This window comes from Nestor notabilis, unplaced genomic scaffold (genome assembly GCF_000696875.1).
Source record: "Nestor notabilis isolate BGI_N333 unplaced genomic scaffold, ASM69687v1 scaffold9343, whole genome shotgun sequence".
Classification (NCBI taxonomy): Eukaryota; Metazoa; Chordata; class Aves; order Psittaciformes; family Psittacidae; genus Nestor; species Nestor notabilis.
Window position 1 is genome coordinate 41,421 of NW_009921501.1, and position 25,434 is coordinate 66,854.

Genomic DNA, 25,434 nt, shown 5'->3' on the forward strand with positions numbered 1-25,434 from the left:
CCACTGCCAAAAAAACATCTCGTGCAACCAGACGCCACTCTCCTCCTGACTCACATTCTTCATATGAGTATGAAATACTCCAAATCCACATTCAGCACTTTGTGTATTGCTTTAAGCAAATAGAAGGTGGAGAGAGTCTGCACACAAGGAAATACGGTGCAGAGTGAAATCAAGGACCATTTTCTAATTCCTTCTTTTTAAGTCCAGTGTATTTTTGTACAAAAAGTAACAAATTCTAAAATACTATTTATAGAACTACAAAAGCTCTTTTCTCAAGTCCAAGGAATAGCACTGCATTTTAAACTTCCCACACTGATGTCTATGTCTAATGAAAATTCTGGCTTCTTTGAGGATCAGAAATGTGTTTCACTCATCTTCTGTAGATAGGTGGCTGATCTGGAAAACCTAAAAGGCTCTTAACAAGATATCATCTTTCCTGCCCTTCAGTACATCAACAGGCTCTGCCACCTCTCCTCCTTACCTTCCATGGAGTTTCGTGGCAGGTACCCAACACGAGCTCTGATATGGAAGTGCAGCTCTAGCTTGGGATCAGGCTGCTAGAGATTGTTGTGAGCCAGAACTGGGAGATGACTCGGTGAGGACTCAGCAGCAGTGTTTATGCTTAGTCCTTCATCTCAGGTCATGCCTGAGCCATGCTATGGGTGCACCTCTGCCCAGCTGGGCTCAGCCTTGGCTGGTTGCATCAGCATGGGCCCTGCAGGGAGGGAGCCAGGGCTCTGGGCTGAGCCAGGGTGCCCTCGGCCACCCACCTGCACCGTGCAGGAAAGCACTGCCACCTACTGCTCCAAGCTTGTCCTCTCTCACTGAGCAGCACATCTATTCCTGTTACTCCCCGACACCATCATGAGCTGGGCTGCCCAGCGGACACTGATGAAAGGTAACTTCCCAACAGACAGATTTTATAAGAAGTCAGTGTTTTGCCGGTTGTCAGACAGAATCCATAAGGCAGCTCATACACTAGTGCACTGCACAAGATGCAGCATAGCATTTCACTGAGTGCAGCAGTTTCCAGAGGCACCAGTGGGCGTGTGTTCTAAAGAATCGGACATTGGCTACCAACCTTGCAAGCTCAAGTAAAAGAAACAGCTGTTCTGTTCACAGCAAGTTTGGTTAAGGACTCTCTCTGCTGTAGGTCATGCTGTCAATAGACCTGTGGTTACCCCTTTTGCTTTGTACCGTCTATTTTCCAGAAGGGTATCTGACACAGGTGGGTGAAAATGATCTTGATTCAGTAGCTCCTTCAAAAGATACTGCCTTCCCACATCAGAACAAAGCTTAGAACTTTGTCAAGGGCAGTGTTAGATGTATTCTCAGCTGTGATGGAGTGAAAGATCTGGGGTCTTCTGGCACCAAGGAGGCAGAGTGATCAGCCCGTGTCTTCTCTGACATGAGTTGATCACTTCTTCAGATCACTTCCTCAGAAGCTGAGTTTCACCAGGCTTGCATGCTAACAAGGTAAGGACAACTCCTCTGCTATGGCTGTGCTCTATGTTGGCTCAGAATGGTGATGGAGCAGGTGACACCAGGCAAACATGATCTCTTCTGACGTGTCCTGGGTTCAGCTACAGCAGTCATTTTTTCTCCTTCTTAGTAGCTGGTGCACAGCTGTGTTTTTGACTTTCAGTCTGAGAACAACGCTGATAACACCAATGTTTTTAGTTGTTGCTAAGTAATGTTTACTCCGACCAAGGACTTTCTCAGTCTCACGCTCTGCCAGGGAGGAGGGGAAGTCGGGAGGAAGCAGAGACAGGACACCTGACCCAAACTGGCCAAAGGGGTATTCCATACCACCGCACGTCATGCCCAGTATATAAACTGGGGGGAGTTACCCGGAAGGCCCAGATCGCTGTTCGGGTCGGGCTGGGTATCGGTTGGCGGGTGGTGAGCGGTTGTGTCCTCTCCCCTTGTTATTCCTCTTATCATTATTATTGGTAGCAGTAGTGGTTTGTATTATAACTTAGTTACTGGAGTGCTCTTATCTCAACCCATGGGAGTTACATTCCTCCAATTCTCCTCCCCATCCCTCCGGGAGTGGGAGGAGGCAGGAAGAGCAGGGGAGTGAGCGAGCGGCTGCGTGGTTCCAAGTTGCCGGCTGGGCTTAAACCACGACACAATGGATTTGAGAGATGCTGCGATTTCTCTGTATCGAAGCCCATATAGAAAAGGGAACAAAATTTTAGGCAGAATCATCAGGACATTGCAGACTGTCAGGGAGACCCAGATTCCTACCTTCAGTTTGACGACAACATTAACACACAAGAATGATTCTACAAAAAGGACCATGAGTGGGAAGAAGTAAAAAAATAACACAGTGTTGTGCATTAAGAATGTTACACTGGCTCTGGAGCAGATGCTCTCCCATATACCTGATTGTTTGGTTTTAAAATACATAATAGCATAGCAGCAAAATACTAGAGCCAGGCAGAGAAAGATAACAATGGTAGAAAGCCAAAAACAGAGTTTCACAGCATCAGTCCCATTCGGAGTTAGTATTAGTATTACTGGAACCGAGCACATTTCCAGGGCACAGGGCACAAAGCTGTGAGTGCTCGATAGCACCAAGAAGAAAATCCCAGGGAAAGCCCCAGCACACACCCAGAGTAATACAATAACTTTTTTAGTTCGTGAAGGAGGCAAAATAGCAATGTAGCGCAAGGGAAACATAACAGCTATGTATGTGTCCAAGACTATTGCTGCAGCTGTGAACAGTCCTCCACAGTAAGCCACTGCTAGCAAAAACATTAAGAGGACACAAGCTTCCTTGGGGAGGTGTACATGTGCTGCATTGACAGCAGATGACAGGGTGTAGAACAACAGGTAGATCAGATCGAAAAGCAGAGCATTTCCCAGCAGCATGTACCTTGTTTCCCGGCGGATGCTAAACCTACAGAAGATCACAGACAAGATGGTAGGAATGATGAGGATACCTGCCATGAGGCAGACAACTGGAGGGATTAAAAACATCTTCACGTTTGTGCCTGATAGGTAGAGAGACCATTCCTCCAGCAAATAGTACAAAGAAGCATCATCCGAATTTGAGGAAGTGTTGAACTCTGTCTCCCTGTGGCAGTACGCAGTTGCATTCACTCTCTTTACCAAAGCAGCACCAGAGAAGTTCATTTCCTTAGGATTTTTGGACGATTATCTGACTTGGTGAAAGCAAGGTCTTCTACACTGAGTCCTTAGAAAGGCAAACGAGGATGCAAAAAGCCCATGGAAGCAAAGTGATTTCTGCAGCAAATTCTACCAGCTCTTCTCAAGGACAGAAAGTTGAAACTTGAAAGTGAATTCTGTGGCAAAAGATGTTTTTGCCTAAAGTGGAGATTTTCTTTTCTTGCTGCAAAATCCAATGTTTAGAAAAGAGAATGAATCTTTGTGTGTTTATGAAAGTCTAAATCCCTCAGCTAGTTCTTGGATCAGAAGAGGTGATGAAGCAGTAGAGGTAGTGTAGAGGTTGATCATTTTCAGTAACTTGAGTTTGTTCCCATCACATAATCACAGCAATGAGGCAGATGAGGTATTAACTTGATTAATCAAATATCTGATGATACAGAACAACATTCCATGTGTACTGATGTAGGAGAGTCATAAATACGATTGGGTGATGTATTGTACCAATTTGTATCCAACACCACAATTGATTCGAAATGATCAATAAAAAAGGCTCTCAGTCATGTTGTAAAATTGTATCACAATGGCTCTACTGAGTGAAATCACCTTATTTATAGATGACATTCTTGCTTCAGTGAATCAAATCACGTTATTTATAGATGACAAGCCTTCCTGTGCCTTTTTAAATGCCTGATATACACATACTGAATTCTCATCTATTGCAGACTGACAGTCAATCTGTGAATTGTCTGGGATGAGTGCCATACACTATAATGTACCAGCATACCCTAGAGCAGACTTGGCATTTCCAACATCCATTTGGAGACCAGTTCTTGGACTACTGGCCAGCATGCTGCTGCACTGCACTGCTTTTACCATCAGATCTCAGTGTCAGAGCTGGGGGTGCAATGAGAGAATTATGAAGGATCTGGACTGTGGAGAAGGAACTTCTGGAGTTCTTCCAGGCACTTAAATAAATAAATGTCTAAGTTCAGACAATCTTTTTGGCAGTCCTGACAAGTCTTCCAGGACCTCCCCCCATTCACCAGCATGGTCACATCTGTAACTGTTGTTTCAAGTATCATCTTCCTTCTCCTCTCAGGTAATAGAGATTTTACTACTGATGCTACAAGAGCAGAGGGAATGCAACTCCTTACTGAGCATGGCATTATTGTATTCCTGACTTCACCAGCAGTACCAGCTTATAGCAATGCAGTGTGCTTCCTTCCCAGGGAGCCAGTGCATAGTCTCACTTTGTAGAAAGTCGTGCTGTGCCATGGACATGCTGTCTCGGGGCATGCCAAGTAACAAAGCAGACTGCTTATGAAATTCAGCATCAGTCACCAAATCTCATGCACATTTCCTTTCCTTACACGCTGGTATTTGGCACTCATGGAACCGTGTGTTAAGACAGTTTGACAGGCTTCACCATCTGGAACAAAGGGATAGAAGGAAAAACCCATGCTGATTTTAAGCACAGGATTTCAGTTGGTATGGTGCCTGCCTAGGCAAAAGAGAAGGTGATTATTTTTGCTCACTCAATACTGCATCCACTGAAAAGTGTGTGAACAATATTGATGCAATTACACATTTGGCTTCAGGATCATGCCCTGCATCTATCAGTGAGTCCCAACACAGTTAATACCTTAAGTAAACAGCAGCACTCAAACATCCAAACTGCTGAATTATTCTATTATTGCAAAATGGAAGGGAAGCCATGAAAACTCAAGTGTGTGCAAATCAGCTCCAACCACAACTTCAGACCTCTGTTAATGGTGGAAGTGTTTGACACCTCCCAGCTCATGGCATTCCAAGGATGTCCTATCAGTGGGCAGATTCTTTCTTTTCCACATAAAATCACAGCTGTATTTTCCACCAGCTGGCTAGGATTAAATGTGAACAAACAAAACAGTTCATTGTCATCTCAGCTGCACACTTTTGGCTGATAGAAAAATAAATGCAAATACTACATACAATGACCTGCTGGCATTTATAGGAGTGTCTAATCCAGCCAAGTATTTCACAGAGTGGTGTTACACAGTTCTGAAAAAATGTATCTCAAGGGCCTGTTGTTTATATGTAGTTGTTCAATTAACAAATAGTTCTTATTTTTTCACTCTAATTATTTTTCTTCTGATGCCTGAAAACAACATCCTTACAGCAGAGCTATGCCTTCTTCTTGGATAAAAGAGCTAGTTATTGTAAGCTATAGATGTCCCAGCTACATCTAGGAGGGTAACAAACATTGACATCCTCGCTACTGAAAGGAGAAAAGCAAAAGAGGTAACTCCAGCAACCTTCAACTGAACCACCTTTTAAAAATCCACTTCTATACCCATGAAAAGATAAATGTGAATAACGTAAAATAAGCAATGGGTAAGGTAAGCAAAGGTACAAACTTCCTACTTATCCTGCAGTAGCTGAGAGTAGCAGGTTCACTCTCAGCTCATGACACCCTCATGACAAACGCAAAGTAGCTCATGACTCTCTTCTTTAGCTCACATGCAAAGTACCACAGAGCCCATGAGACATCAAAGGTTCACAGCCTTGCTTACCCTGTGCTCATCTATTCATCTGCCACAGCCTGCAGATGGCAGAGTAAGCCCTATGGCATGAGCTTGTTCAGCTTTAACCATGTACTGTAAGTGTCTTAGGAATGCATGCAGGCTTTAGATTTACAAAAATGGGAAACAGCAAATAACTGGAAGAGAGATTCAACCCCATCAGACCTGGGTAAGCCCAGACGAACCCACTTATCTCAGATTTCCACAAGGGCTCATAACTGTTTAGTATAGTTCTTAATACTTATACATAAAATGGTAAAGGTTGGTGTCTTGGCACAATGATATACACCCAGAATAGGTTGCTCTGGAGAACATCTGGTTGCTGTCTCCTTTCATTTTCATAAGCTTGGGAGGCTTTTCCACATCTGGACTGTTTGCAAGGGGCCGGTAGCTCTGAAGACCGCTCCTGAGGATACTGAACTTAGCTCCTTGCGATTATGTCTCTGTGTTCCATGTTTTGTGGTGCCAACCTGAATGACTCTCCTGCAATTTCCTGTAATCCTGGCCTTAATGTTCTAGTTATTGATTTTTTTAAATGGCCTCTGCTACATGTATATTAGGTGGATGCACTTTTTACTTATCTTGCTGAGTCAGACCTACAGTATTAGCAGACCCTCTTCTGGCTCGTATTCTGGTTCAATACAGTCTGTATTGATTTTCAGTCTGAATCACACACTGTTAATTACTCATTTCTGCTTCAATCAACATCCCACTGAAAGCTTAGTTATCTTATCTGTTGAGTTTGGGAGATGTAAGAAAGCAATCATTCAGCCACGCTGAACCCAGCAACAACTGTACTACATGATATTCTGTTATGGACTATAAACAGGTATTGTCAAATTGCACAGAAAAGGTCAGAAATATTACTGTCTTACAGCAGTTGGTATGGACTTCACTTTGTACACAGATAAGGAAGCTTCCTAAATCTCGAGGAGTTAGGTCTAACCGATTCAACAGGAAAGCAACACACAGGAAAGGGAAGCCAACCAGAATAATGCTACGATTTTCTTATCCCTTCATCCCCAGAGACTGTGTTAGGAGGGGATACACAGAGGAAGTGTGTGGCTAAATTGCATGCTCACATTCACCTCTGTGGTTCCCTAGTGCCATCATGTCACTGTCTCATCATCAGCATAGAGTCTTTGACATGGTTACCTATTCCAGCATCACTCACCAGGTCCTAGCCTAGAAAATGATTCTCTGCTTTGGATCTGCCCCAGAGATTGATCTGCCTGGCCAGGAGCCCAAGGAGAGCACTGCAGAAAGGCTGCCTCAGAGTCCACCACCAGCTCCCTGAACAGAAGTGTTTTGGATGAGACAGTTGGGTCCAACAAATCAACATATTCACTGGCATGTTGTTTCATGGGGGTATTTCCAGCCATGTTTAGTTAACAGAGCCATGATCTCAGGAGCCTTCATGTGCTATTTCAGTTTCTTCAACTTTCCTTCATCAATGCCCCCATTCTGCACTTATCTAGGTCCAGAAGGCATCTCACTTGCTGGTGAATAGCCAAATGCCCATGAACAGGCCAGCTTCTCCCAGCAGGGCAGGGAGAACCAGCTGTAATGACCTCCTGCTTGCATCCATATTCTTACTCTGCAAAAAATGAGACGCTGTCAGTAAAAAGACCAAGTCATCAGAACAGCTTAACTGTTCTATTTTTCTGGTTGAGCTTTCCCTCTTTCTTCTCCTGTAACTAGAAAGTCAGTTAAAAGACAACTTCTTCTCTAAACCTTTAAGATCCCCTCAAAACTCTTCTGCAAACCCCTTCAGGGTCAGAACCCACAGGGGAGAGGCACAGCTTGACTGTCCTAGTTCTGCCATCCCAGTCTCCATGCGTCAGCTATCTATCTCCACTTGGCTCCAGAACTAGAGTTGTTCAGCGCCTTGCTTGTTATTTGCTATAGATAAGACACATATGCATTGCTCTTGTAATTGTACAAAGTTCACAAATCGGGCATAGCAACTGAAGTTAAGGAAGTCAAGAAATGGGTGTGAAAACTAAACTCAGATTGCAATGACTTTAAAGGTCAAATGAAACCTGAAACAAAAGAAAACAGGGATTAAAAAGGGCTGGTTTGAGGACATTTTGATGAGGCTCCCAAACAAAAGAGAGGACATTGAGAAAGTGACTGGGAGGACTCAGCATATTTAAATCCCTGAATCACTTCTTCTAATTCCAAATAGCATCAGGCTGCAGTGATCACAAAAGCAAGGATAAATTTTGTACCAAATCTGCCTTGCAGGTGCAATAGTGAGAATTAAGATGGATGTCAGAAAAAATTTGGAGTATTTGCCAAATATTTCAACAAAAGGTTAGAAAAGTAACACGAACTGAGGAAAAAGCAGTGCCTGTAAGTCCCCCACACCACCTACTTTCCTGCAGGTCACTGCTTAGCCCTTACTGCTGTGAGCTGCAGCTCGCAGAACTCACCCTTATTTCCTGAGCCTGGCAAGGAAAAGCAAGACTGGTTTTCCTCCTCTGCCACAGTGCCTCTTTTCATGCTGAAAGGGTCTCCGTGATTCATTCACTACTAGGTTTCCATGTGCTGCAGAAACAAGCTGCAGCTCACAAGCTGCAGATGCAACCAGGGATTTATAGAAAACAGATGCTACTTTACATTTCTGGTCATTTATGGACAGATTCAAGAGACACCAAGAGAAACCATCCTAAGCTGTTTCTTCATGATTTCTACTGCCTACCTACTTTTCATAGCAATGCATTTGAGAAAGCCCACTAAATAAGGCCTATTTTTAAAACATTAGCCTGCCTTCCTAAAGCAGTTTAATTTGTAAGGAGGAACCTTTCTGAAATGTCAAACACTATACAATATTGGCATTAACAGGAAATACCTGCAGAAATCTAAGCCCTTTAGGTAAAGAACAATAACATATCGCTCTTATCTGAGGATTTAGCAGCTATCAGAAGAGATTAAGCCCACATTTTATATCACACAGGCCCATGAGCAGAACTAGAAATACACATCTGAATCTGTGGCTCCTTGAGTCCTTTTTTAAGTCAGGACAGTCTTTCTACTAAGAGAAAGCTTTTCAAATGGGGGAGCTACATACATCAACCAATCTCCTAAGAGCATCCTTGCATCTCAGGCTGTATGTCTTTCTGGTTGTGGCTAGCACTGAAAATTGTATGTCTTTGTCCTGTCTCACCAGCAATGATCTCTAAAAGAACTGCAGCAGGCAGGGAAAAGCAGAAGTTATCTCGCTATGTCCCTGTCTTAACATGTTTTGTCTCATGTAAAAAGCCAGGCAGGACAAGAGAGATTTAGTATGGGATTTCCTTGAGGATGATTTGATGAGAAGAGAGACAGATGGCTGGAGAGTGTAAAGTGCAAGTTAAAATGAGATACCAGAAGAGAGATGGAAGGAAAAAAGGGTAGAAAAGACAGGTTGGCATATAGAGGCAAACAGGCAGGGGCTTTAATGGTGATGCAGCAGACAGGAGGACCCCCGCCACAGCTGTACACTGTCACAGCAAAGACAATATAGGAATCAAGATGGAAGAAAACATGCTAGAAGTGGAGTAGAAATAAAAAAAAAGGGAGGAAAAACACGGTGTGAAAGAAAATACGTTATCTCTTCCTATTCATGACTCTTGATGACAGGCTGTGAATGAACGGATACAATCTGTACAGGCACAGAATAACACAAGGCACAGCATCAACCTGGGGAGGAAGGAGCCTCACTGCCAAAATTAGGATGCTCCTTCTCAGTTTCCAGTGCTGTACCTAGCAATGGAAGTGGTCCCTGGGTGGCAAAGATGATGAAACAACATTGATTCTCTGAAATACCTCTGCCCACAGGGAGATGCTGACCTTATCTCACACTGATGAAGCAGGTGCCAGGCACAGCCACCATATGGCAGAGAGATTAACTGCCAGCATGTGCTGAATTAGAGTCACCATCTCTTATTAGCCAAGTGAGGGATATGCCGTGGGTTGTATACACAGTGACATTCACAAGCTCTGTTGTCCCTTCCCAGCAGCTCCTTTGTTACTTAGCCAGCACAGGTGCTTAAAAATTAGATTTTCTCCACATGAAGCCTCACTCTGCCTCGTCCTCTCATCAGCAGCTTTGTACTTCTCCCACTCATTTCCATAGCAATACCCTTTCCTCTCACATGAGATTCAGACTTCATGGCAGGAAAGCAATGCTAGGGAGGGCGTAGGAACACGCATGTTGGAACACAAATGCTCCCAACTTGTAAAGAAAAGAGATATTGTCATTTTTAGACACAACTACACATACTTACTGAGCTATGTAAACCCACTTCAGCCTCGCTCTCCTGGTGACCTCCACAAGCACAAGGCAGAGGGCACATCTCACCCTGGTGTGCCCAGAACTTCTCACCAAACTGGCAGAGTTACAGCTAACAACAGGGAGAGATTGAAGCACGCGGAGAACATTGCCAAGGCAGCCAGCAAGCTGAGATCTTCACTGAACAGCCAGTTTTATTTCTATCTTAATTACTTGTTTCTTTGTTCTCCAGTACAGATTCCAGTTCACTAAAGGATGTGTGTGAGGAACACCAGAGAAGATAAATCCTCTATTTTCTTTTGCTATTGTCCTCAGCAGCACCTAGGGCCAAAAAAGGCTCTGCGAACAAAGGTACAATGGTACCGGGTGAAGAACTGAGGCCAGGTGCATTTTTGGCAGTTTAACACAAATCATACTGGAAAGTAGTGGCAGAGCCAGAAATGAGAATTTCATCTCTTGAGTCTTGTTTCAGGGCCAACATACCTCCCTTTGCAGTCTGTCTATGCTTTCACAAGCAGTGCTACCTCCTAGCACAGTAGCCAGCACCCAAGTGCCTCCAGGTAGGTCAGATACAGCTCATCTATCCACAGGCAAAAGCCCATCCTCTAGAAGTTCATTATATTTAAAGCTAGTAGAAGTGATTAGAAAACAAACAATTTTTCTTAGCATTTCCTCAGGAATTTGTAGGTGCTTTCAATTGAGCTGCTCTTCCCTCCCATAAGGCAGCAGTTTCTTGCTCCAAAGAAAACGCTATCAGTGCCAGCCCAGCACAATGGATTGCACCTAAGAAGGATGTAAAGATGCAGAAAACTGCAGCATCTACATGAAGAAAACTTAAATGAATTAGTGACCCACTTTAATGAGCCATTTTTAACAAACCGTGAGTTGAACCAGATCAGAACTGCAGTCTTCCGCTGAAGTCCCCCAGCGATGCTCTGAAGCAGTTCAGGGGCACACACCACTGTGCAGCTCCCAGTCCTGGAAGTGCTACTACCATCAGATGTTCTGGTGATCACTCCAGTATACATAGCTGCCCCAGGAGTCCTTCCCCTTCCAAACAATTAGCTTCCCTGGGAAGCTCACAATATTCTCTTGGTTTTGGATCTTGCCCAAGCTGCATTCAGACCAGCACTGCTACATCAGTGCCAGCTACAGCTCTAGGACACCAGCTGTGGGATTACGTGTGCCATCCCCCAGGACACCACCTCAACCCCAGCCACTCTGTCTCTTCATTTCCTGCCAAGTACCATGCCAATTTCTTCCACACACATTTCTTAGCTGAGACTGTCTCTCTACTTATTTCTCTCTCCTGACTGCTATTGGAGATTGAAGTGATGGCAAAAATGAGATGCAGAATGACTCTTTTCATCCCTAGCTATCTGTCCTGAAAGTCTCTTACACAGCCTGTTTGTGAACCTCTTCAGCTCCCGTCAACACCCTCTGTGAGGCAGTTGCTGATATGCATCACTGAACCCTACTTTTAGGCAAAGCAAACACACATCTAAGGCTGTTTCTGCTGTTGGCAGCCTGAGCAGCCGAGGAGTCAGCGTAAGGGGAAGCCCCTCTGCTCCTGTAGCCTCAGATCTGCACCACCAGTAGCACGGGTGCTTCACATCGACCAAATGTTCTTGAACTCCTCTGTCTTGTTGGGCTGACACAGGAGCTGCCCGGCACGTGGTCTGCGTTCGATTTCACAGCAAGTGTCTCACCTTGATGCCTTGCTAAAAATACCACAGAAGCAGTGACCTCAGCCCTCAAATGAGACAAATGGCATGTAAGGCCAGACCAGAGCAAGGTGAGAGGGCCCTTAAGGCTAAACCCCAAGCTGTTTACTGGCAAGGTTCCCAGGCCCACCCTTCCTGTTCCCAAAATAGAGGTCTACGCCTCTTAGCTGTCAATAAACACCAGCCTGGGGATGTTTTCCTCAACCAAGGAAAGCCTTTCAACCTGTTGGAAAACAGCTTGCAGCGGGTTAACTCTGTCAGACTCAAGATAGGGTCCGTGGAGCCTCACAGGGTGTAGGGATACAGGATTACAGAAGGATACTTGTTTTTGTAAATGAGCTGGAGGAGGGTAAGCTCCTCCTACCCACCCTTCATGCTGTCCTTTCTGCTTTTAGCATGCTATAAATGACCAGATTCTCTGCTAATGTATGCATAACCAGGACTGATTTCCAGCGAGAGGCCCAACAAAAGCAGCTCTGAACTACTAATTAATGTAGTGGTTTTGTTTTCAGTTAATAGAGTAGCCTTAGGAACAGGCAGCCTGTGTTCTTTGTTTAGGCACAAGAAGATCTCTAACCTGACAGAAAGCCAGTCAGAGGTCAGGCAACATCTAGTCTGCTGAAAAGTGGAAAGAAACATATTCCTATGCTTGTGCAACTTATTTTTCTAAGGACCCCTCCTAATCTGGAATTTTTCTCCATTTTCATCTGCTCTGGAATTTCCTTTTTCTGCTTCCAGACAATCAATTTCATCTTCTCATGGAAAATCCATGCCTGCCCTGAGGTTTTTTACTTGGTTGGGTGAGAGGTATTTTGGGGGTGTGTGATAGGATGGAGGGAAGGTCTCTTCTATACAAATCCTGTCCTAGGAGCTGATCAGCCCAGGCCTCCTGTGTCTTCATGCGGTCCCAGTGAAGACAGCAAGAAATGCAGTAGGCCTATGTGTCATGTGTTCAAAACCATGCAGGAATTACACCCAGTATGAGAGGATGTGTGGAGGGAGGTAGTCTTTTGTGGGGACTGGACTTAGGGGATTATGGCTGCTGTGAGCAGCACAGAAAAGCCACTAATGCCTCGTCCTGTGCTACATGCGTTTTTTCCCCCTCCAGGCCAGAGCAGACAGGTTCTTGCTACCGGACCACATCAGAGTTGTGACTGGCACTTCTCCACACTTGCTGTGTTGAGGTGCACTTTGAACCACGTCTGCCTTGTAACATTGCAAAGGATGGGCCACATGGCTTGGACTGGGAACAGTTCGGCTCAGGATAACTTTTGTTAAACAGATCTGGCCTGGATTTCGCTCTACTACAATTTAAGCATAATCACATTTATTACGACGAACCATGACTGTGTACAGGCACCCTTTTCCCCAGTCTTAGCTCCCATAATTACAAAAAAGTTGGGTTAACCCTAAAGCTTGCCTTTTCCTTCACAAATTCACATTAGTAGTGGCCCTGAAATGTGTTCTATCTGCAATCCACATGCCCACATCTCTCCTCAGCTTCTGGTTCCAGCCTTGAGGTTGTCCAGATTGTCCCTTTGTCCTTCTAAGACCTCTGCACTAACCACACTAATCCGCAGTAAGCAATCAAATCTCCCCATCTGTGCTTTTACTATTTCCCTTGGCACCATAGTATGACTTTCCTATTTTAATTAACTGGAGCTGGATGCCTTGTCGAGACTTAGCTGCTCTGATTTCTCATTATGTTATCATAATACCCATTTAGCAACACCACCCTTCTCAGCAAGGAAAACTGATTCCAGGCCCTTGAAGGCAGCACAGTGAAACAAAGAGCACTCACCAGATCCCACATCAATATTCAGTTGCATTCTTTTAACCTGCTGCATTTCCTTCCCAGTGACGGCACCAGTTCTTGCCTACTCACAAAAGCACACATTAAGATATGTTTCCTTATTTTGTTTTTGATGGTTATCATCACTTAATTTCAACCTTTTAACCCCACTGTGCATTGCTTGGTGAATGCCCCCTACATGTACTTTATTAGTGGCAGTTTTAATTTACTTATTGCCAGCATCAGTTGTTAGTACCTCACATCACTGTTTACCCTTTTCCAGCCAAGTCGTTGCTTCAAACTGTCCTGAGCGTATTCCATATTTTGCAGCAGTTTAAGACCCGAAGTCTATGGGTCACTTCACAAAATGTGAAGGAAAACTTTTGCTTTTGTTTCAGCACAGACATTTCCAAACCTGCTTAGCTGGGATACCATCATTAGCAGCAGGGACTGAGAGGACAGCAGTAGCACCCAGCGCTGCAATGGGCTCTATGGGCTTCACTGAGGCAGGACACAAAATTCTTCTAACCCACCCTTTTATTGCAGTCCTCAACCCCTTCCTTACCACAACCTGAAGTACACCCAGTCTCAGCAATACCTTACCCTTGGTCTCAGTCTCTTCCTCGCGCCTGTTTCCATCTCAAGTTGTTGTGTGGTTCCTGCAAATGCTGTGAGTTGCCATTTGTGCACAAAGCATCAAGTTTACACCAGGGACCTGTTTCACATTAAGTCCTGGTCAGCTACTTTGTGAAACTCCCTTTGTAAGCACCTGCACACTGGCAGAATTGGACACAGTCTGTGCCACACGTTCGTTTATAAAGCTCTGCAGTGGTTTTGTACCACTAATAATATGTGAGTTGATCTCTGGGAATAACTAGCACTGGAAAGAGCTGTGTGTGAAAGGAGTTTACTGCTGTGGAGGTCATGGCAGGAAGATGAGACTTGTGCCAAGCATCCAGCAATTTAACACTAGGCAGCATCAGCAAAATACAAGAAGCACAGGAAGATGTAATTGGGCAAACAGCAGTGACCTGGAGGAACAAATACAAGGAAGTATTCTCTGCCACATCCCAAGGAAGAGACTTCCAAAAGTGGCCTCCTGTTGGCTTGTCATGGGCACAATCATCAGAGGGATCTCTCAAAATTCTTCAACCAAAGTCAAAGCTTAGGTTGATTAATACAATTCTTTAAGTGTTAGTAATGTCAGTTCTGTGTGGTTTTCCCCCCTTAGGAAATCCTGTCAGATCTAAAACTGTTAAGGAGAATAGGTGCAACAGGACAAATAACAAGGCTGTTCATGAATATACATGATAAACTCGCAACCTTAAATCCCAAATATCATTTTGTTACATGTGGATAAAAAGCACATTTAACACCCACTTATATAGCTCTCATATATGAGAAGGCAGGATTTTAAGCATACGCATTCTGAATACAGGTTGGCAGTAAAAAAAGACACGGGTTGCAGAAATAGGGCTGCCCAGTTTCAGGGCTGGAGGAGATGAGCTATCATGGGATAAAAAGTTTGCTGACAAAGCTTGAAGTGAAATTCAAAGCCAAGAAACTGTTCCCATGTTTACATGGAAACATATTCAATGTTTGATGTGGAGGGCCATCTAGTGGAAAGTCTCTTTACTTGTATTTGTACCAAACACAGGCAGCATTTACAACCGCCTGAACAAAGGCAGCTTTGCCTGTTAACATCATAGAAATGCATTTTACAAGCTTTTTTTTTTCAGAGAGAAGGCTTCCCTGCTGAGACACTACAGCACCCGCAGGAGAACCTTTGGAATCAGAAATCAAGCCTGTCTTGGTGCTGGATCCTTTGCAACCAAAGTGTGCATTTCCTAACATTAATTTCCTTTGACTGATGACTTCAGGAAGCTTTCCTCCAAAAAAAAGGAGATAACAACAGAAAACATCCTTTTTTTTTTATCCCCCATTCATACAAGTTCAAAACAGGCTCAGTGACACTATCAGGCATCATACTGTGATGGTGCAGAAAGGCATTAGTATATAAGTAACACTATCATTGGTATTTCAATTAATCAGATGGCTGTGCTGGTTGATCCTCAGTATTTTTGCACAGAAAGGTTGAGTGTTCTGAGCGAGATTCTCTGGTCAAATGACTCTGAGAACCCAGAAAATACTGGAGTCACTTCAGAGACATTCACGTTAATTCACCCAGTCGCTCATCTGTGCAGTGAAGAGGGGGAGAAATGGGTTTGACAGGAGTTGTAGGGCTACCTGTACATCCCACTGTGAATCTGGAAAACAACTAGGATTTCCAAAACCATGGAAAAACCTCTTGTATTTAGGTTTCTACCATTTTCTCACATTTTATTTACTATTGCATTAAAGCTTATAAACAATTGCTGCTTAACAGAGGGTGTTTTTTCCCCCCCACTGATTTACATATCAAGTAAACAGTTCAAGCATGGTAAGAAAGCCTGCTTCTCTCAGACTTTGTAATCTGTGGTTGGTGAACTGCTTCTGGTATCTAAGCTATTTACCTGCTTACAATGCTGCTTTTTTGTTTTCTAAGAGAAGCTGAGTTTCTTTTACAGCCTCTTTTTCCCCCAGTGGAGGTACTGAAATGGTCTGTCCCTGCTATCTTGCCACCTTGTTTCATGAAACCGGTTAAAAAAGGCAGTATTTTCTGAGAGCTCTCTGACTATCTTAAGTTAGGATAAACCTGGCTAAGAGGTGTAGAAGTTATTCAAAGGCAGGGACAAATAGACAGGCACAAAAAACAGGATTTCATAAATCTGAGAGTGTGCAATCAATTGTTTCATGCCATGAAAGCTGTCTTTGGATATTTATTTATTATTTATTATGAAGCAAATTAAACCACAGCTATACTAAATATATTAAGTAAGAATATGCGGTGTATGAGAGTCGAGTTTGGACTGTTCTCTAACTAACCAACATCTCTCTTATAGGTACAGTACTTAATAAATTAATTCAAGTTATGCCTCATTCAACCAGCAAAAAGAAAAAGCCCAACGTATTAATGGGAACAATAAATTCTCAAATTTTCCTAATTTTTTAATTAGAAGTCTAGAAGTATTTCCAATGCTTATTAAAGAAGAGCTATTCTTCCTGGCTCTTCACTTTCCTTCTCTTCTTTTGTTGCACAAGTTCACTGTATACTCACTGCTCACAAACCAGAAGGAAGTGAAAAGTGACTCCAGAGCTGCTCTCTGGCCTTTTGCACCCCTTTTGCTGCAGCACCAACCCCAGGCAGCTCCCACACACCACGGAGCTGTAGATGCTGCAGCTGTGCTCCCCTTCCCCTGCCTCCTGTCCTGGGCCATGTCCCAGCAGAGCTGGACTGTCACCAGCACATTACCCACAGCTCTGAGTGGGGTGTGGAGGCACAGACAATAATCTAGTGCTGGGGTGCTAAACTGCACTGTCATTTTAGCACACAATTTTAGCCTGTTTGCTTCAGCAGTGAATCTGGTTTTCCTCTCCTCACAGAAAGTGATGATGATTACCACAGTCTGACAGGCGTATCATCTCCATGGAAGGCTTTTGTTCTCCTACGAACAGCCAAAGATGAGAACTCTGAAATAAACCACACATTGCTGATCTGCTCACCCCACACCCTTGAATGGTGAAGGGATGTGACAGGCTTGCACCTTAATCATCAAAAATGCAACAGATGTTTCAAGTGGAAGCAGCAGGACACATCAGGTAGATCAGGCAAAAAAAATCACATCTTCAGATACCTATTTAGGTGCTGAAGGGCAGCAGCACTTGTGGGAAGAGGACCACAGCAGTTACGAGTTAGCCTCCTCCCTGACTCATGTTTCTCTGCATATTACCTGGGCCCTTCCACTACCTTGGTATTGCAGCACCTTGTTATTTTAGGTAATTTCTAATTAACTGGGGCAACACTTCCTGATCTGGAGCAGACCTACCTGGGTTTGATCCATGCTGGCATTAGGGAAAACATCTATAGCAGGAAAGAGCTGAAGGCAAAGAAATCTGCCTCCTCCAGCTCCAACCAGCAGTTCTGGCACTGCCGTGACTGATTTGCAGGATGTCCACCACAGACACCCTGCCCTACACAGTGTCTGGAGGTGCAGCAACATTTCTGTACAGAAAACTTAAGGCTAAAGCAATAAATGAGGAAATCAAGGTCCCCATACCTCTGTCATTCTCATACCATTTCTGTGACAACACCACTTACCTACACGTGAATCCAGACGTCATTCTTGACTAGGCCACTCATTTAATGAACTGAGGAAGAAGTTAACTCATTTTGTGGCTGACTTCTGTCCATTTTGGGATACCATTCTGTTAGCTTTGAACAGACCAGGCTTTTTGAAACACTGTCAAGCTGCAGATGACTATGTAGGTATGACCATGCAGACTACGTAGGTATGACCATGCAGACTATGTAGGTATGACTATGCAGACTATGTAGCTATGACCAGGCAGCCAGTACTTCATACTCTTTCATACACCTTCTACTCAAGCTCTGTGAACTCATCAGTTTCCTGCTGCCTTTCCCCTACCCCCCCAAAAAAAACCCCAAATCAACATATAAAAGGGCTCTGAAACACCTTAAGGTGTCTGATTTTCAAGAAGGGTTAGACTCCCTGTAAGGTGTTTCAAACCAGGTGCCTATAAATAGAGGTATTAAATACGAGTCCTTTTTGGATGCACAAGCTGTAGTAGTGCATGTGCATGGTGAGAAATTGCCATCTCTATATTAAAGCTCAAGAATAACTTCTGATTCCCTTTTCCCCAATGAAGGTGTCCTGTTCCACGGGCTTACCACTCCCCTCAACACACAGCAACGAAGAACAGAGCATATCCCCTACCGTAACACAGCACCCGTAACTCCGCATGGCCCCGTGGAGCTTGGCTCCCAACTCTTTGTCCTCAGACACGCTGCTCCCGTCTCCCAGCCACCACTGGCTTGCACTGGCACTCAGCTCCTGTTTGGAAAATGGCTACTGCACGTTCCTAAGAGAAATATGTAATGGTTTAACATGCTTGGGAACTGCCTAGGCATATCAGCTGGCTTAGAAATGTTAATAACCCCTCTGTGAAAAATCAGACAGCTGGGAGAGATTGTTTTGTTGCAGAGCGATGGTAACAGCCAAAGCCATGAAAGGATAAAGCCCGAAGAATAGTGCTCAACAAATCACCCTCGTCTAAATAGCCTGCCAGCTAGAAAACCCATAAAATAGCATATTTTAGAAATGGCTGGTAATTCATGCAGCTGCAAAGCAAATGATGACCTTGGCATTGTCAATACTCGTGATACATTAATGAAGCACTTTCTGAGAAGCTGAGTTCCTTCAGTTTTACTGCTTTACTTACTGTAACTGCAAAAATATATTAAAGGTCGTATTTCACTGCCATAAAAGCCTTGCTTGTAATGCCATACTCCTACCATAAGCATCATTTAATGACTTCAGGGAACATGGTCAGAGGTTTCACCTTCCACTGTGATGGCAGTTAAGGCAGCAGCAGGCAGTAAGCTTCTGGAGTTAGCCACTACCAGCTAGTTGTGCACAGGAGGCAGAAGAACAAGAGGAACAAACAACACCAAACTCATCTCCAGGTCTGCTAGCAAACTGCATTTAGAAGTATGTATTTTGTTCTCTTCAAAGATGTACAACTTGCCACTTTAAAATGAAATCTGGCCTGTGACGTTGCCACTAACAACATAAATCCAACACAAAGATTGGTTTCCAAAATGTACGTTCCACTGAGTAAATCAACCATAAGCATTTCTAACCTCATTGTTACCAACTGCACTGCTGGCAATTTCAAAGGCTTCATTTATGATCCACCTTCCAAATATTCTTTTGTTTGTCTGTATTAAATACTAACTGGTAGGCAAGTGTGATTTTCCATACAGTAAGGGACTACTTGTTGCAGTTAGCAAACTGGCTGTAGTGCTCTTTTTCCTCCAGGTCCCACCAACTACACACTCAGCCAAGAGATTTCTTCCCTCAGAACAGGATTTGTGATTGGATTCATGGTCCCCACCCCACTCACGAGGACTCCTTTGCAAGGTCCTGTGACAAGTGTATCTATCTTCTGTGGTATGACCAACTCGGTGTTTCTGGGTTGCTTCTGTGCTACACACACTATTTTTCAACTAAGATACTAAACAAAAGCATACAGTGAAAGGCAGAAATGGGAGCAGCCTCTCCTCCTCACAGCTCAGGATCACTGTCTGTACCTGTAGATCTGAGCCTCTGTGCTATGGCACTCACCCTTACTAACTTCATCTAACTACTCACTTCTCTCTTATCTAGGTCTTTTTGGTTTTAGCCCTTCTGCAATCTCAGCTTTAGCATTTGAAAGGCTATCCGATTAGAGCCACTGAAATGGTTTCTCCTTCACTGTTGGTCTGTCTCTGTTATTTGAAGCTGTGTATCTCTGGCTACTTACAACTATCTCTTTCTTGGGTTTTTTGGCTGAGCCTTTAACAAAGCCTTCAGAGCACTTAATGTATGTATTAAGGCAGAGATCAACATAAAATTAAGCAGGGAAACCAAGTCGTACAAAACAGTCATTAAAAATGTCTATAACCTTCCCTCAACTCATTACAATAGCATCATCCTCAGCAGAAGCTGAGAAAATTTTGCTTACAGGTTGCACTGGGATATCTGTGCAATAGTGCAGTTTACCATCCCCCATGCATTATGCTGAATGATTATTTTGCCTTTGAGACAGGGTGCATTTGTTAATGACAGCACCAGTTTAATAAACTGGAGGTATTCTTGCCTTGTGCTGGTTTTGGCTGGGATAGAGTTAATTTGCTTCATAGTAGCTAGTATGTTTTGGATTTGTGCTGAAAACAGTGTTGATCACACAGGGATGGTTTAGTTATCCCTGAACAGTGCTTACACAGAGCCAAGCCCTTTTCTGTTCCTCACCCCACCAGCGAGCAGGCTGGAGGTGCATAAGGAGTTGGGGGGGTCACAGCTGGGACAGCTGATCCCAATGGACCCAAGGGATATCCCAGACCATATTATGTCACACTCAGCGTATAAAGCTGAGGAAGAAGGAGGAAGCAGGGTGTTTGGAGGATGGTGTTTGTCTTCCCAAGTAACCATTGCACAGCAGCTCTACTGTCCTTGGGATGGCTAAACACCTGCCTGACCATGGGCAGTGGTGAATTAATTCCTTGGTTTCCTTTGCTTGCGTGCACAGCTTTTACTTTACCCATTAAACTGCCTTTATCTTAACCCATGAATTGTCTCACTTTTACTCTTCTAGTTCTCTCCCCCTTCCCACCAAGGGGAAGTGACTGAGCAGCTGCGTGGGGCTGAGCTGCTGGCTGGGGTTAAACCAGGGCACCTCACCAGGTCAGGTATCTGTGGCACACAGGCATATCTGGAATGGAAAAACTTCTGAAAACATGCTTTGTATTTAAACATTTCTGTAGTCAGGCCCCTGAGGTGTCATGTCCCACACTGGTCTTGTCTCTAGAGCCTTGGAGTTCTTGTGATTTGGTGAAAGAACTCTTCTGGTGTAGTTCTTCATAGCATTCAACGCAGCTCATTTTCCCCATGTTGATTTTAGAGGTAAGCGTTTATTGCCTGAGAGCTTTTTGTTTAAAGCATAAAGTTTAAGGCCAGCCACTATTCTAACATGAGCATGTGGACAAATGTCCTCACCGTTTGCTTTTTTTTTACTCAAAATCCCTCTTCATTCTCCTTTGAGGCAACAAGCGGTTCACAATCAGTCATACATACTTCCTGGAACAGCAATACTGAGAACATGATCAGTCTCATCCTGGAGGCACTCAGCACTTCTTCCTGCCCTCAAGGGCATCATTATTGGCACTCCTAGGGGTGGCTGGCAGGCACGACAGCCAAGCTTTTTAATACCAGTAGTGAAAGGGGCTCTTACAACCCTACCTGCTCCACGTCATCCCCTTGGCAGCAAATATGGCAACAACAGTGCCTCACAGGGAAGACAGGTTGAGGTGGAATACACTTCCAGAAACCTGTGGATAAAAATCCTTCTATTTCCTTTGCTAAGTACCGATGTTATTAACAGCAGTTCACAATCCTAGATTCTGCAGCAAACACTAGCTCACCAAGTAACTGAGAGTAGCAATTACTGCAGTGCAAGTCATGAGAAGTAGGTAAGTAGCAAAGATTGTTCCCTTCAAACAAGGGCAGTCTTCTGCTAGCAATCTGGAGAGGAAAAGATCCATATCCCATTACCAATTCTTTACGAAATGCAAAACCGAGGAAAACTGATAAGAATCTCAGAATAATTAAGCTTAAGGTGATGTGAGCAGAAAGCTCAACTGGCTTGGAGATGTTAGACTCTTCATTAGCTTACTGGCAGGAAATTGCCCAGGTCAAATTCATTCTGTAAGTAATTCCTTGGAAACAAATAAAGCTATATCAGCAAATGGTTTTGTTCTGAGTCTTGGGGTTAAGGAATATGCTAAGGCATTCTTCCATGACAGAAAATCAAAGTATAGTTTGCTTTTTGTGAGTTGCTCACGCTAATAGTTGTCTTCAATCATGTCATGCAGACATATGCTACCCACACTGGGGAGATGCAGGCTTACAAGTTCTGGCAGGCTGGGCCTGCTAAATCTAAAAACCTTCTCCCATATTGTGGGAGGGAGTGTTCCCATATTGCCCCTTATGTAGATTTTCCTCCTCCTTTCCCCCCATCCTCCTCATTAGATATCAAGGATCTCTGCTGCCCTACTCGGGCCACACCAGTGATTTTATGTTCCTTAGTCCGTCTTTTCTCAAGGGCACTCCTCCCCATGCCAAGGGCTGTGTGCTTCTGCTAAACAGATGGCAGCTGTTCTGTGTGCCCCTCATTTACAGTTCTTTGATTTCCCTTCCCTTTTACGCCCATTGATGCCCAAAACAATTCTGGACAGACTGAATTAATCAGAGAGGACAATTAGATTTTCCAAGAACCAGTCTTTTGAACCAAGCTGATCGACAGCCACAGTTGATGTGACTGCAGAAGTCACTGTTGAAGTGACAGCAGAAATGGATAATTCCAGGAACTACAAGTTGAGAACTATATAGGAAGAGAAAAAGCTCCATTGCAATGCATAAAGGCTACCATGGTTCAGCTGCTATCCAACATACCATACACTTACCAATGCATGCAATGAGAGTGCGATTTAGGCCAACGCAGGCTATGGCTATGGTTGGCCAATGGATTTAGGGCACTTGTCTTGATGAAGGGAAATAAAAGGCCCTGAAGATGGAAATGTTTGTCCATAAAGGCATCCTAAACACCCTAAAACCTGTAATTCTCTCATCACAGGAGCTGCTTTACCCAAGTTATCATGAACAGGTTTGAGTATCTCATCCAGGTCTAGAGTGATCTCCTCTAACTCCTCCAGCAAAGGGACAACAGGTGCCATTTGTCAGAAGAAGGGTCATCTGTACGAGAGCTTCCAAATTCCTGAGGAGCAGCAACAGATTTCTAAAGACAGCCAGAACTACCTGAAACACTAGTGGAGCAAAGAGCTCCTCCCTCGATGGGTTCTCTCCTCTAGATCTTTGGGGATGGCTTGTCTTACTGAGCTTGAGCTGAACATCAATTAGGCTTCAAACGCAATTTTAAGCACTCTCTGTTTTCTGTTTCCTTCTCCATATAGCATATTTGGATACATCTTTTCTGATGTACCTTTACCTTTAATGACTTCAGAGTTCAGAAAGTCAGCTCAGAAGTTGTATGCCTGAATAATTTCCAGCTAAAAACTCTAAACCCCTAGTTTTGCTAGGTTTGCTCAGACAATACCAACACCAGCCATGGGCCTTGAATCAGCACCAGAAGTGACCTCTAGTGTCTGTCATTGACTCTCATGTCTGTCAGCATTTCTAACAAGCTTTAGTGTTTCTTTGAACAAAGGACTTCAAAGTCCAAAACAGACTGCACAAAAGTGAAGGTTCTCAAACGCGACATCACTGCAGAGCAAGGATGTACTACGTGAAAACTTGGATCCATCATGAAGAAAGGCTTCCTCCTATATTAACACACATATTTAATGCAGAATAAAAAACATCACATCTATTTGTAATTAATGTATTTCCTGTCATGATTGGTCTTAATCTACTTGCCAGAGCTACCGGGATCCATCAACAGCTTGTTCTTTCCTCCCACCAGTTTTTTAGTGAAGTCATACAAAGGCTTATTGCAGGTTGGATTGAACCTAGGGTGTTTTCCATGACGTAACTTTTCAGTCTCTACCATCAGGGACACCTGAAGTGGCTTACTGGCTGGCACTCAGAGCAGGAACACTCTGTTCTGCCTCCTTTAAGGTTAGCTGGCTGATTTTTCAGCTTTAAAAGCTTAGACAGCACAAAAGTTTAACCTCCTTCCCTCCCCCAATTCCAAGGTTCAGCTAAAGCACACTGTGAAAAGGAAGATGAGAACAACTAGAATAATAGAATCACATGGTTTGGGTAGGAAGAGACATTAAAGCTCATCCAGTTCCAACCCCCTGCCACGGGTTAGGGATAGGGATAGGGCAGCCACAGCCTCTCTGGACACCCTGTGCCAGCGCCTCAGCACCCTCACAGGGAAGAACTTCTTCGTAATATCTAATCTCAGTCTCCCCTCAGTCAGTTTAAAACCATTCTCCCTTGTCCTGTGACTGCATGCCTTTTAAAAAGTCCCTCTAGTAGCAGGTTAAGGCTTTTGGTTTGTTTTCTAAATACCTGCACAGATTGGACCTGTCTGAACTTGCTCTGTCTCACTCTAATAGAGGTGCCCATTCACTACCTTAGGGCAACAGTGATGTTAGCCCCCACATTGGAAAGGCAAACTACCTGCAGATATGCCAGTCTGTACACAAACTACTGCCTTGTCCTACAGTACAGGTCTAAACTGCAGCTCCCAGGAGAGCTACTGAAGTGGACTAAGCCACTGCTTCATGGCATACACTTTTGCTTTTAAGAGGCTCCTAATCATGCCCGCAGCAGAGGTGTTCCAACAAGCAGGAAGGAGAAGGCTGGGGGTTTGAGAGACTGATATAAAGGACTCAGAGAAGAGTTGATGAGGAGGGACCATGAAGATATGATCAGGTTGGAAGCCTTTCACTGGGCGAGGGCTGGGGCAAGGATGCCAGATTTATGCTTTTGTGAAATTAAAGCTCTGGTGTTTGTGATGGTAATAAAGTGTTGTCTATAACAAAGAATGATGTTGTAACATCAGATACTGACTTCACTGCACACTGAAGCAGAAGTTAGACTGAATGTAATGAGAATTCAGTAAATCATGTTTGTGGAAGGCAGTACAAGGCTAACATCAGGCACCCTAGCTTTGGGCAGCAGCAATATTCACTCTCTCCCCTTCAACCACTTTGCTCTCACATGAAATCCCCTCTAATTTAGGCATTAATAAAAGCCCTGCAAAGGGTGGCACAGTCCAGTAATCTGCATACAATGCACAGTGAAGCATCTCACTAACCTAAAAACATTAGGACTGCTTTTCCTGAATCCTAGTCAGAAGCAAAAAAGATTAAGTGAGAAATTAAATTAATTTGGATGTGTTCCTCCCTACATAATAAGCAGTCATCTGAAGAGGAACCAAAATGCTGGCTCAGGACTCGCAAGCTTACCTTTGGAGCTTTTATTCCTTAGCAATGGAGGTATTTCCACGGCATCAAGCAGATGGCTAAATTAAGCATCTTTCCTAAATCAAGCTATGTGTGGAAGCCCACAATCTATGTAAGGTATGAAAAAGCTACACGCAGGAGGAATGAGGGGGTGGGGATGAAGGAAGAAGGAGGAGGAAAAGACAGGGGGTGGAGAGTAACACTGGAGAGCAGCAGTGGTCCAGCCCCTCAGAATCTGAAAAGCATCACAGGAGCCTCTGGATAAAGACCAGCCTTAGTAGCAAGGCTTGGAGACAGGATTTCTGCTCAGTGATAAAGCATGGTGAGTAGGATTTTTGTGATCTGCCTTATTGTTT

General features: G+C 44.0%; 1 protein-coding gene across 1 annotated transcript in view; it reads right to left on the minus strand.

Moving 5' to 3' along the window:
• The window catches only part of GPR148 (G protein-coupled receptor 148), a 4,865-nt gene extending 1,724 nt beyond the window's left edge, over positions 1–3,141 (minus strand). The window contains exon 1 of the mRNA XM_010011187.1: positions 2,126–3,141. Coding sequence (XP_010009489.1) covers positions 2,126–3,141 — 1,016 coding nt within the window. The remainder of the gene's footprint in view (positions 1–2,125) is intronic.
• Positions 3,142–25,434: the final 22,293 nt, after the last annotated feature.